We start from the raw sequence: 12,964 nt of genomic DNA on the forward strand, positions 1-12,964 counted from the left end.
AGATGGCTGTTAGGTTCAGAATAGGTTCAGATGGCTGTTTGGTTCAGAATAGGTTCAGATGGCTGTTCGGTTCAGAATAGGTTCAGATGTCTGTTAGATTCAGATGGCTGTTAGGTTCAGAATAGGTTCAGATGGCTGTTAGGTTCAGAATAGATTCAGATGGCTGTTAGGTTCAGAATAGGTTCAGATGGCTGTTAGGTTCAGAATAGGTTCAGATGGCTGTTAGGTTCAGAATAGGTTCAGATGGCTGTTTGGTTCAGAATAGCTTCAGATGGCTGTTAGGTTCAGAATAGGTTCAGATGGCTGTTAGGTTCAGAATAGGTTCAGATGGCTGTTAGGTTCAAAATAGGTTCAGATGGCTGTTAGGTTCAGAATAGGTTCAGATGGCTGTTAGGTTCAGAATAGGTTCAGATGGCTGTTAGGTTCAGAATAGGTTCAGATGGATCCTATGAGGGAAGTGGCTGGATCAAAAAGGTTAAAGGATGTGATTCAGAATGACCTTTTAAGGCGACATGTGAAATGGACCTGATGGTGTTGATTGACATATTTTTGTCATCATGAGTGAGTTGTGTTTTTACAGTAGATTAGATTTTTGATAGCAGTAGATATACACTACCGTTCAACAGTTTAAGAACACCTACCCAAACCAAATGTATCTCCCTTTAAAATTTGATTTTAAAGGGAGATAAAGTAACCGATGACTGAAAGTTTGGGAAAGTTCTGATTGGTTGAGATGCTTTGAAAGTAATGACGATGGAAGCAGCAAAGCAGTTGCCCCCAGAGCATTGACAAAACCTCTAGCATTTGAACTCACGTTAGCAGCTGGTGAGCATTCATGCTGTTTTCTGAAGGGCTGTACAACTCTGTCCAGATCTCTGTGACTGCTCTCTACACAGAACATGAATATGTTCTTAAATTTAAGGGGAATATAGAAACAACCAGTTGCTGAAGACAGGAAGATTGACGGTATGTAGAATCATAGAGATAGGTTAGTGGCATCGTCTGGTGTTTTGCATGTAGCCTACATAAGTGTTGATTTATTGGGGTTCCATTTCTTTTCCCTGTGTTTTCATTTCTAAATGTTTTACCAAAGGAAATAAATGAGTGTGATTTATTGTTGAAATTCAAAAAACGTTTGTACTATTTGTAAATAGGGTTTGATTATTGAGCTTTGAGATGCAGTCATACATTTACAGACATCAACATGTAGGCCAATACAACACACTGTTATACAAACACAACAATTCTAGGTCAGTGTTATTCCAAAATTAGCTGCAGTGTAAACAAGAAATCACTTAAATCTCAGAGAAGGTAGAGCTGCAATCCCATCAAACGCCGCCAGAGGACTCTTGAGTGATAAAGTGCACTTCGCTATAATAACCCCCGAAAGCCAACTATATACAGAAGCCTACAACCTTCCCTTGCAAGTGAGTCATATAATTCCCTACAGGCAAGCTGTCTGTAGAAATTCAAGAGTTCAAATTAAAACCCACATCTACAGATATTGCCAATCAGGGAGGAAGGCACGTGCGTCTGCATCACTCTTAAACGCCGTATTCTTTTAAAAGCTTGTAATAATAGGGCGCGGAGTCTACTAATTTATGTTTATTACACGACTTTTTTGAAGAAGATGCAGAAACATAATTGCAAGGTTCTCCGGTAGATGGCGAGGTGTGTATGGTTGGGTTGAGCTTTGGTTGGATTCTGAGAACGTGTGTTATCCCATCCATTCCATCAACACAGCCCTTACACAGGGACAGAGGAGGAGGAGAGTTGCTGTGTGACAGTAGAAAAGCATGGATGATGCTATCCTGAAGGGATCACAGAGATGCTGTCACTTGACTGGTTTGAAATGCGTTTGATCTTTATAAAAAGAAAACAGTATATTTTTTAACCAATCAATTCACGTAAGTAGAGACTGTTGATGTTTCTGTTTTGCAAAAAAATGTCAACTTCAAGTAGTCTTTCAAAAAGAACAGCAGTCTGGTAAAATCGAAAGATAAAAGGAAAATTCTTTCGGAAATGTCGCCTAGTGTAAACTAATCATAATTTATCCATGAGGACCAGAAGATGCTCGAATTTCTCTACCGCCCGGGTGCATTTTCCGTGGTCGTGGACCCTCTTCAAGTGCGATCAGCGGGGGTCGCTTCCCTTTCCGTCGCTCTTATGTAATTGATCGATGAATTAGACGAATGTTTCAAGCCAAGGTTTATTTTTTTATCGGAAGACATCAACCACCAGCGTGATACAGCCGGGGCTGCACGGACAATGTGTAGCAGATATTCTATCATAAACAAGACGTGTGTTTACGATGATGGGACCGCGGACACCGACAGAGCCAGGTAAGAACAGAAAACAGTATTGGCTTCTTAACTAACGCCGAGTGCAGTGAAATTGACCGAGAGTCAAACATCTGTAGCCTATTTGGGAGAAATTTGGACTCGAGTCACGTGACTTGGACTCGAGTACGAGTCGCACATTTTGCGACTTGAGACTTGGCAAAAAGAAAAAACACTTGTCACTCGACTTCGACCTAACCATCTATGACTCGTGACCTAACTTGGACATGAGCTGTACGACTCTAGAGACCCGATTTGTCACCTCACGCACAATGTAAGCCTATCTGTCCTTTATATCAGAGTACTGGAGGTTCTGTGTGTTCTGTTCTGTGTCTCGACCAAACAGATTCACAGAAATCAGAGGTTGCGCAGGCCGGGCACAAAGCACGTCTTCTAGCAAAGCGCTCGCCGCTCCACTCTCCTCCAGTATTTATTTAGCAAACGTAATAACACATCACTCCCGACATACTCAAGCAAGAACTCTTCACATAAATGTGGCAGCAGCCTACACCTAAACTGTATGAGAAGAAAACGAGACGATTTCCCAGTCTGATCAACTAGGCAACTGATAACAACTACAGCCAATGCGCCCTGTCCCTTGCCCTCTGGTCAGGGTAAAGGAAGTGGTGATGTTATGTAGCCTATTTATAGCAAGGGATGGGTAGGTTACATTCTATATGTAATCCGTTAGAGTTAGTAGTCACCTGTTCAAAATTGTAATAAGTAACGTAACTTTTGGATTGACCAAACTCAATAAAGTAATCTGATTACATTCTGTTACTGTTAGATTACTTTCCCGTTAAGAGGCATTAGAAGAAGAAAAAAATGTATGTTACCAATTGAATGACATCTATTGCAGGATAAATCAATATTCAAGTTTACATAGCTGGCCATATGTGGATGTTAAATTTTACTTTATTGGTTGGTTATGTAGACTTTTTTTTATTTTTTATTTTTTTATTTAACCAGGCAAATCAGTTAACAACAAATTCTTATTTACAACGACGGCCTATGAACAATGGGTTAACTGCCTTGTTCAGGGGCAGAATGACAGATGTTTACCTTGTCAGCTCGGGGATTCGATCTAGCAACCTTTCGGTTACTAGCCCAACGCTCTAACCAATAGGCTACTTGCAGCCCCAAACCCATCGCGTTCTATTACATGGATTAGAAGGCTACCTTCTGCCTTCTAAGCCATCGCTTTTTTATTACATATAATAATATAATACTTTTTTCCCCAAACATCCTTTCTGAATTTTAAAGTTGTCCTCGAAGTAATCATCTAGTTTTTTAAAGTATCTGTAATCTGATTACAATATTTTATCTGAAAACGTAACAGATTGTCCAATTGCAGTGGTTGTGTCTGTGTAAAGGTTTGGGCTCCTGAGTTTTTCCAGTTTCTTTAAAACCATGTGACCTGTTTAGAAAATATTTGTATATCAGGTGGCAGGTAGGCTAGTGGTTAAGAGTTGGGCCATTAACTGAAAGGTCAATGGTTTGAATCCCGAGCCGAACATAACAGAATGAACATTGTGACTTCATTCAATGAAAAAAGTGTTAAACAAATCAAAATATATTTTATATTTGAGATTCTGCAAAGTAGCCACCCTTTGACTTGATGACAACTTTGCACACTCTTGGCATTCTCTCAACCAGCTTCATTAGGTAGTCACCTGGAATGCATTTCAATTAACAGGTGTGCCTTGTTAAAAGTTATTTTGTGGAATTCCTTTCCTTCTTAATGCGTGTGTGTCAATTAGTTGTGTTGTGACAAGTTAGGGGTGGTATACAGAAGATAGCCCTATTTGGTAAAAGACCAAGTCCATATTATGGCAAGAACAGCTAAAATAAGCAAAGAGAAACAACAGTCCATCATTACTTTATGATATGAAGGTCAGTCAATCCGGAACATTTCAAGAACTTTCAAAGTTTCTTCAAGTGCAGTTGCAAAAACCATCAAGCGCAATGATGAAACTGTCTCTCATGAGGACCACCACAGGAAAGGAAGACCCAGAGTTACCTCTGCTGCAGAGGATACGTTCATTAGAGTAAACTGCACCTCAGATTTCAGCCCAAATAAATGCTTCACAGAGTTTCACAAGCTTCACAAGTAACAGACACATCTCAACAGCAACTGTTCAGAAGAGACTGTGTGAATCAGGCCTTCATGGTTGAATTGCTGCAAAGAAACCACCACTAAAGGACACCAGTAAGAAGAAGAGACTTTCTTGGGCCAAGGAACACGTGCAATGGACATTAGACCGGTGGAAATCTGTCTGATTTGGTCTGATGAGTCCAAATTGGAGATTTTTGGTTCCAACCGCTGTGTCTTTGTGAGACGCAGAGTAGGTGAACGGATGATCTCCGCATGTGTGGTTCCCACCGTGAAGCATGGAGGAGGTGGTGTGTTTTTTTTTTTGCTGGTGACACTGTCTGTGATTTATTTAAGGCACACTTAACCAGCATGGCTATCATAGCATTCTGCAGCAATACGCCATCCCATCTGGTTTGGGCTTAGTGGGACTATCACTTGTTTTTCAACAGGACAATGACCAAACACACCTCCAGGCTGTGTAAGGGCCATTTGACCAAGGAGAGTGATTGAGTGATGCATCAGATGACCTGGCCTCCACAATCACCCGACCCTCAACACAATTGAGATGGTTTGGGATGAGTTAACACTATTTTGGTTACTATATGATTTCATAGATTTTATTTCATAGTTTTGATGTCTTCACTATTATTCTACAATGTAGAAAATAGTAAAAATAAAGAAAAACCCTTGAATGAGTAGGTGTGTCCAAACTTTTGACTGGTACTGCATTATGCGTGTTTGTGTGTCACTGTGTGTGTGTGTGTGTGTGTGTGTGTGTGTGTGTGTGTGTGTGTGTGTGTGTGTGTGTGTGTGTGTGTGTGTGTGTGTGTGTGTGTGTGTGTGTGTGTGTGTGTGTGTGTGTGTGTGTGTCACTGTATGTATCATTATGTGTGTGTGTGTGTGTGTGTGTGTGTGTGTGTGTGTGTGTGTGTGTGTGTGTGTGTGTGTGTGTGTGTGTGTGTGTGTGTGTGTGTGTGTGTGTGTGTGTGTGTGTGTGTGTGTGTGTGTGTGTGTGTGTGTGTGTGTTAATACGATTTCATAAGTAAGGGATTAATGGGTGGTGGGGGGGTGAAGTCCTCATTGCTCTGGTCTGTCGTCGTCTATCTGTTTTGTTCACCCACAAACACACAACCTCCCATCCCCTCCGGTCCATTCAAGGTTTACGTTTTTAATGTCACATGCACAAGTACAGAAATGCCTTTCTTGCAAGCTCTAAACCCAGCAATGCAGTAATCAATAACAATGTAATACTAAAAATAGCAAGGTAGAACAAAAACACACAAGAGTTAAAAATCTGAAATAAGAAGAACACGATAAAGTAAGGAAGCACACTATATACAGTGTCAGTTCCACTACCATATTTACAATGTGCAGGGATACTGGATCGATAGAGGTAGATATATATAGGGGTAAGGTGACTAGGCATTAGCATATATGATAAACAGAGTAGTATGTGAGTGTATAAACAGAGTAGCAGCAGTTTGTATGTGAGTGTATAAACAGAGTAGCAGCAGTTTGTATGTGAGTGTATAAACAGAGTAGCAGCAGTTTGTATGTGAGTGTATAAACAGAGTAGCAGCAGTTTGTATGTGAGTGTATAAACAGAGTAGCAGCAGTTTGTATGTGAGTGTATAAACAGAGTAGCAGCAGTTTGTATGTGATAGTATAAACAGAGTAGCAGCAGTTTGTATGTGAGTGTATGAACAGAGTAGCAGCAGTTTGTATGTGATAGTATAAACAGAGTAGCAGCAGTTTGTATGTGAGTGTATAAACAGAGTAGCAGCAGTTTGTATGTGAGTGTATAAACAGAGTAGCAGCAGTTTGTATGTGAGTGTATAAACAGAGTAGCAGCAGTTTGTATGTGAGTGTATAAACAGAGTAGCAGCAGTTTGTATGTGATAGTATAAACAGAGTAGCAGCAGTTTGTATGTGAGTGTATGAACAGAGTAGCAGCAGTTTGTATGTGATAGTATAAACAGAGTAGCAGCAGTTTGTATGTGAGTGTATAAACAGAGTAGCAGCAGTTTGTATGTGAGTGTATAAACAGAGTAGCAGCAGCTTGTATGTGAGTGTATAAACAGAGTAGCAGCAGTTTGTATGTGAGTGTATAAACAGAGTAGCAGCAGTTTGTATGTGAGTGTATAAACAGAGTAGCAGCAGTTTGTATGTGAGTGTATAAACAGAGTAGCAGCAGTTTGTATGTGAGTGTGTAAACAGAGTAGCAGCAGTTTGTATGTGTGTATGTGTCGAGAGTCAGTATAAATGTATGTGCATTTGTGTGAGTGAGCAGATGATGCAGTGAGTGTTGGTGTGTGTGTTGGAGTATCAGTGTGTGTAGTGTGTAGGGCCCTGTGAGTGTGCATAGAGGCAGTGTAAAAATAACAATGGCATACAAAGGTCACTGGCCCTCTCACATCATCTCACCACACTCTCCTCCCTCTAGACAGGAGGCTTCTCGGGGTTTGTCCTCTGGGCTGCTAATCAGAGTCTCGCTCTCTCTCTCTCTCCCTCCCTTTTCAATTTCAATTTAAGGGCTTTATTGGCATGGGAAACATATGTTTATTTTGCCAAAGCAAGTGACATAGATAATAAACAAAAGTGAAATAAACAATAAAACATTTACAGTAAACATTACACTCACAAAAGTTCCAAAGGAATAGAGACATTTCAAATGTCATATTATGTATATATACAGTGTTGTAATGATGTGCAAATAGTTTAAGTACAAAAGGGAAAATAGATAAGCATAAATATGGGTTGTATTTACAATGGTGTTTGTTCTTCACCGGTTGCCATTTCTTGTGGCAACAGGTCACAAATCTTGCTAATGTGATGGTGTGATCTGAGGGAAATATGTGTCTCTAATATGGTCATATATTTGGCAGGAGGTTAGGAAATGCAGCTCAGTTTCCACCTCATTTTGTGGGCAGTGTGCATATAGCCTGTCTTCTCTTGAGAGCCAGGTCTGCCTCTCTCAATAGCAAAGCTATGCTCACTGAGTCTGTTCATAGTCAAAGCATTCATTAAGTCTGGGTCAGTCACTGTGGTCAGGCATTCTGCCATTGTGTACTCTCTGTTTAGGGCCAAATAACATTCTAGTTTGCTCAGTTTTTGTTGTTGTTAATTCAAGTAATTCTCTTTTTGTTTTCTCATGATTTGGTTGGGTCTAATTGTGTTGCTGTCCTGCGGCTCTGTGGGGTGTGTTTGTGTTTGTGAACAGAGCCCCAGGACCAGCTTGCTTAGGGGATTCTTCTCCAAGTTAATCTCTCTGTAGGTGATGGAGTTTTTATGGAAGTGTCACGCCCTGACCATAGAGAGCTGTTTATTCTCTGTGTTGGTTAGGGCGTGACAGTGACTAGGGTGGGTTATCTAGGTGATTAATTATCATATTTAGGCAGCAATTTCCCCATTGTGCTTTGTGGGATCTTGTCTAGGTATAGTTGCCTGTGAGCACTACATGAGCTTCACGTTTCATTTTGCGCTTTATTGTTTTCTTTGAGTTTCACTACCTAATAAAGAGGATGGAACCATACCACGCTGCATCTTGGTCCACTCATTATAACGAGCGTGACAGGAAGGTTTGGGAATCGGTTCCTTTTAGGTGGTTGTAGAATTTAATGTCTCTTTTCTGCATTTTGATAATTAGTAAGTATCGGCCTAATTCGTCTCTGCATGCATTATTTGTTTTACATAGTACACAGGATATTTGGTGTTTTTTGGTTGGTGAACAGACCCCAGACCTTACACCCATAAAGGGCAATGGGTTCTATAACTGATGACATTTTTTTTGCCAGATCCTATGTCGAATTTTATGTTTCTTTTGATGGCGTAGAAGGCCGTTCTTGCCTTGTCTCTCAGATCGTTCACAGCTTTGTGGAAGTTACCTGTGGCACTGATGTTTAGGCCGAGGTATGTATAGTTTTGTGTGTGCTCTAGGGCAACGGTGTGTAGATGGAATTTGTATTTGTGGTCCTGGCAACTGGACCTTTTTTGGAACACCATTCCTTTTGACTTACTGAGAATGACTGTGAGGGCCCAGGCAGGTCTGACAGAATCTGTGCAGAAGATCTAGTTGCTGCTGTAGGCCCTCCTTGGTTGGTGACAGAAGCACCAGATCATCAGCAAACAGTAGACATTTGACTTCAGATTCTAGTAGGGTGAAGCCGGGTGCTGCAGATGTTTCTAGTGCCCTCGCCAATACGTTGATAGACAGTTTATTCGGAAAGTATTCAGACCCCTTGACTTTTTCCACATTTTGTTATGTTACAGCCTTATCCTGAAAATGATTAAATTGTTTTTTTCTCTCATCAATCTACACACAATATCCCATAATGACAAAGCAAAAACAGGTTTTTAGAATTTTTTGCAAATGTATTTAAAATAAAAACTGAATTATGACATTAGCATAAGTATTCAGACCCTTTACTCAGTACTTTGTTGAAGCACATTTGGCAGCGATTACATCATTGAGTCTTCTTGGGTATGACACTACAAGCTGGCAAACCTGTATTTGGGGAGTATCTCCCTTTCTTTTTTGCAGATCCTCTCAAGTTCTGTCAGCTTGGATGGGGAGCGTCGCTGCACAGCTATTTTCAGGTCTCTCCAAATATGTTTGATCGGGTTCAAATCCGGGCTTTGGCTGGGCCACTCAAGGACATTCAGAGACTTGTCCCAAATCCACTCTTACGTTGTCTTGGCTGTGTGCTTAGGGTCGTTGTCCTGTTGGAAGGTGAACCTTCGCCCCAGTCTGAGGTCTTGAGTGCTCTGGAGCAGGTTTTCATCAAGGATCTCTCTGTACTTTGCTCCGCTTATCGTTCCCATCGATCCTGACGAGTCTCCCAGTCCCAGTCACTGAAAAACATCCCGACAGCATGACGCTGCCACCACCATGCTTCACCGTAGGGATGGTGCAAAGTTTCCTCCAGATGTGACACTTGGCATTCAGGCCAAAGAGTTCAATCTGGATATCATCAGACCAGATAATCTTGTTTCTCATGGTCTGAGAGTCCTTTAGGAACCCTGAAGCTCTGTCAGAGTGATCATCTGGTTCTTGGTCACCTCCCTGACCAAGGCCCTTCTCAGTTTGCTCTTCGGGGCTAGGAAGAGTCTTGGTGGTTCCAAACTTCTTCCATTTAAGAATGATGAAGGGACCTTCAATGTTGCAAAAAAAATGTTGGTACTGTTCCCCAGATCTGTGCCTCGACACAATCCTGTCTCGGAGCTCTACCGACAAATACTTTGACCACATGGCTTGAGTTTTGCTCTGACATGCACGGTCAACTGTGGGACCTTAAATAGATAGGTGTGTGCCCTTCCAAATCATGTCAAGTCAATTAAATTTACCACAGGTGGAAAAATCTCAAGGATGATCAATGGAAACAGGATGCACCTGAGCTCAATTTCGAGTCTCATAGCAAAGGGTCTGAATACTTATGTAAATAAGGTTTGAAAAAGACACGGGACAACACGCGGACGAAGCCCAAAACAAACCCATATATAAAATACACAGGGATGTAACCCAAACAAAAGAGTGAGGTCTAAACCTCTTAATATTACATGGGACGAGACCCATCATAACACTACACGGGACGAGACCCGAAATAACGAGTGCACAATACACGTAGCACGAAAGCCAAAACAATAAAGCACAGGTACTCACAAGACCACCTGACATGGGAACAATAACCGACAAGCACAATGGGGAACAGAGGGCACATATATAACATACTAATCAGGGGGAATGGGAACCAGGTGTGTGTAATGAGACAAGGCAGTCCGGGGTTGGTGGTAATGAATCCAGTTCAGTGACACCTAGAAAGCCGGTGAAATTGGTGCATAGACTTGGTGCATGGAATGAGCAGCAGTACTGAGGGACTCTGTGTCATTATGGGGTATTGTGTGTAGATTGATGAGAAATATATATAATTTAATCCACTGTAGGGATCTGGGTCTGAATACTTTCCGAATGTACAGTATATGTTGAAGAGGGTGGGGCTCAAGCTGCATCCCTGTCTCAACCCACGTCCCTGTGAAACATGTTTTTTTAACCGCACACCTGTTTGTGTAAATGGATTTTATAATGTTGCTACTGTCCTTGTCTGTTCATAAGGCTAGAACTGAGATGGGAAAAACATTTTTTTCACATTATTCCCCTTCATCCTGGAACATGCTTCAGAAGATTTTAAAGTTAGGGGAGTTTGTGTTTTTGCCTGTTTTTAAGACTCTGATTGACAACACTGTTTGGGATCTCTGCAGTTGTTTCTAATCTTCAATTGTATCTTTAACTTGTGCCACTTGGTCTTTTGTGTGTATTCTGTATTTTTCTGTAATGTTTTATGGACACACTGCTATTTCCTTGTTTTGACTTCTTGCCATGTCACCCTCGCAAAAGAGGTTTTTAACCTCAATGGGTTTTACTTGGTTATATAAAAACAATTTTAAAATGTTGTGTGTTTTCCCCCAACACCACTTTTCATCAATTTTTACAGCAGTTTGTTTAGCAGTTTACAGCAATTTTGCCTCATGCCAAATTGAGTCAAAATCTATATATTTTTTATCAACAAATCTTGAGAAGACTTTGCCTTTGTTTTGGTTTGTTGTCAATTAGGGTGTACAGGGTGAATACGTGGTCTGTCATACGGTAATTTGGTAAAAAGCCAATTTGACATTTGCTCAGTACATTTGTTTTCACTGAGTAAATGTAGAAGTCTGCTGTTGATGATACTGCTCCCTCTCCCTCTCCCTCTCTCTCTCTCTCTCTCTCTCTCTCTCTCTCTCTCTCTCTCTCTCTCTCTCTCTGTTATGAGCCCATTCCAGCCTGCCCATTCTCTCATGATGACCGGGCTGAACCATATAGTCATTACCCACTTGTGTGCATTGGAGAGCTCCCTATGTACTTAATGTACTGTATGAGAGCTCCCTATGTACTTAATGTACTGTATGAGAGCTCCCTATGTACTTAATGTACTGTATGAGAGCTCCCTATGTACTTAATGTACTGTATGAGAGCTCCCTATGTACTTAATGTACTGTGTGAGAGCTCCCTATGTACTTAATGTACTGTATGAGAGCTCCCTATGTACTTAATGTACTGTATGAGAGCTCCCTATGTACTTAATGTACTGTATGAGAGCTCCCTATGTACTTAATGTACTGTATGAGCGCTCCCTATGTACTTAATGTACTGTATGAGAGCTCCCTATGTACTTAATGTACTGTATGAGCGCTCCCTATGTACTTAATGTACTGTATGAGAGCTCCCTATGTACTTAATGTACTGTATGAGAGCTCCCTATGTACTTAATGTACTGTATGAGAGCTCCCTATGTACTTAATGTACTGTATGAGAGCTCCAGATAAGGAGTTGGGACGTTGAGCATGGTACAAAGATTAACCCTAAAAGCACCAACATATTTCGACCACTAAAAGCACAAAAACTGGTATTTCTCCCCCCCCCCCCCCCCCCCCCAAAACTGGAAATGATGGCAAAAAGACACTTTCTGTTACACAGTAACACTTTTTAATTTTATTAATATTTTGTAACACAAGTAAATGATTTTAATTTCCAAAAATAGGCATATTTTAGACACATTAGAACATTTTCACCTAATTTAAACCTCATTCTATGTTTAAAAATATACTTTATGTATGTTTTTCATGTTTTGAACGATTATTTTATGTTTTTGTGATATTCAGAGGCTGAAATTGGCGATTGAGCTAATCTGACATACCAGTATTAACAAAAATAGCCTCTTCTATGCTATGGTGATATGTTATATAGGCTACAGTATATGGGCACTGGTGCCATCAGTCTTTTAACTTTAACTTTGGAATGCCAAGGGCTATCAACTCAACTTGTTATAGAGACAATATGTAAATATATATTTATATTTTTTGAGTTATTTTTGAGTTATAGTGGCTGCCACGCCCCCCAGGGGCCAAATTTGCAGTGGCTCCATATCTATATATGTTCAGAGTAAATACTGTACATCTATCTACCTCTGTGCCAACATTTATGCTTTGGGTCCACTACTATTGAGTCCACATTTTCAGCACACCACTAGTATACAAAAGAGAGATTACTTTTCTTTCCTCCATATTAACACAGAAATCATTGTGTTTTTATGACGGTAAGTTAATTAGTTGCTTGATAAAGTCTGTAGATTTCTGAAGGATCAAACAAAGGGTTTAGAAATGATGAGCTTTTTTTTTGGAGTGAAGCATTCGTCACACACAAGATCGGCAGATAACCCATTTGAGTCCCATATTGTCCACTTAGTGGTATGAGAAAAGTTGTTTGGAGAGCAAATCGTGTGGAGAGAGAGAGAGAGAGAGAGAGAGAGAGAGAGAGAGAGAGAGAGAGAGAGAGAGAGAGAGAGAGAGAGAGAGAGAGAGAGAGAGAGAGAGAGAGAGAGAAGAGAGAGAGAGAGAGAGAGAGAGAGAGAGAGAGAGAGAGAGAGAGAGAGAGAGAGAGAGAAGAGACGAGAAGAGAGAGAGAGAGAGAGAGAAGAGAGAGAGAGACAGAGAGAAG

The 12,964-nt window shown here is 40.8% G+C and overlaps 1 protein-coding gene across 12 annotated transcripts in view; it reads left to right on the plus strand.

Moving 5' to 3' along the window:
- The first annotated feature begins 1,697 nt into the window (after nt 1-1,697).
- LOC129826683 (potassium channel subfamily T member 1-like) overlaps nt 1,698-12,964 on the plus strand; it is a 152,090-nt gene continuing 140,823 nt past the window's right edge. For 3 of the 12 annotated variants that reach the window (XM_055887672.1, XM_055887670.1, XM_055887671.1), the window contains exon 1: nt 1,700-2,342. In XM_055887672.1, coding sequence (XP_055743647.1) covers nt 2,312-2,342 — 31 coding nt within the window. In that variant the 5' untranslated portion in view covers nt 1,700-2,311. Of the gene's footprint in view, nt 2,343-12,964 lie in introns of all 12 variants that reach the window. The other 9 variants (XM_055887673.1, XM_055887674.1, XM_055887677.1 and 6 more) reach the window with 7 other exon arrangements.

The sequence above is a fragment of the Salvelinus fontinalis genome, chromosome 28, assembly GCF_029448725.1.
Source record: "Salvelinus fontinalis isolate EN_2023a chromosome 28, ASM2944872v1, whole genome shotgun sequence".
NCBI lineage: Eukaryota > Metazoa > Chordata > Actinopteri > Salmoniformes > Salmonidae > Salvelinus > Salvelinus fontinalis.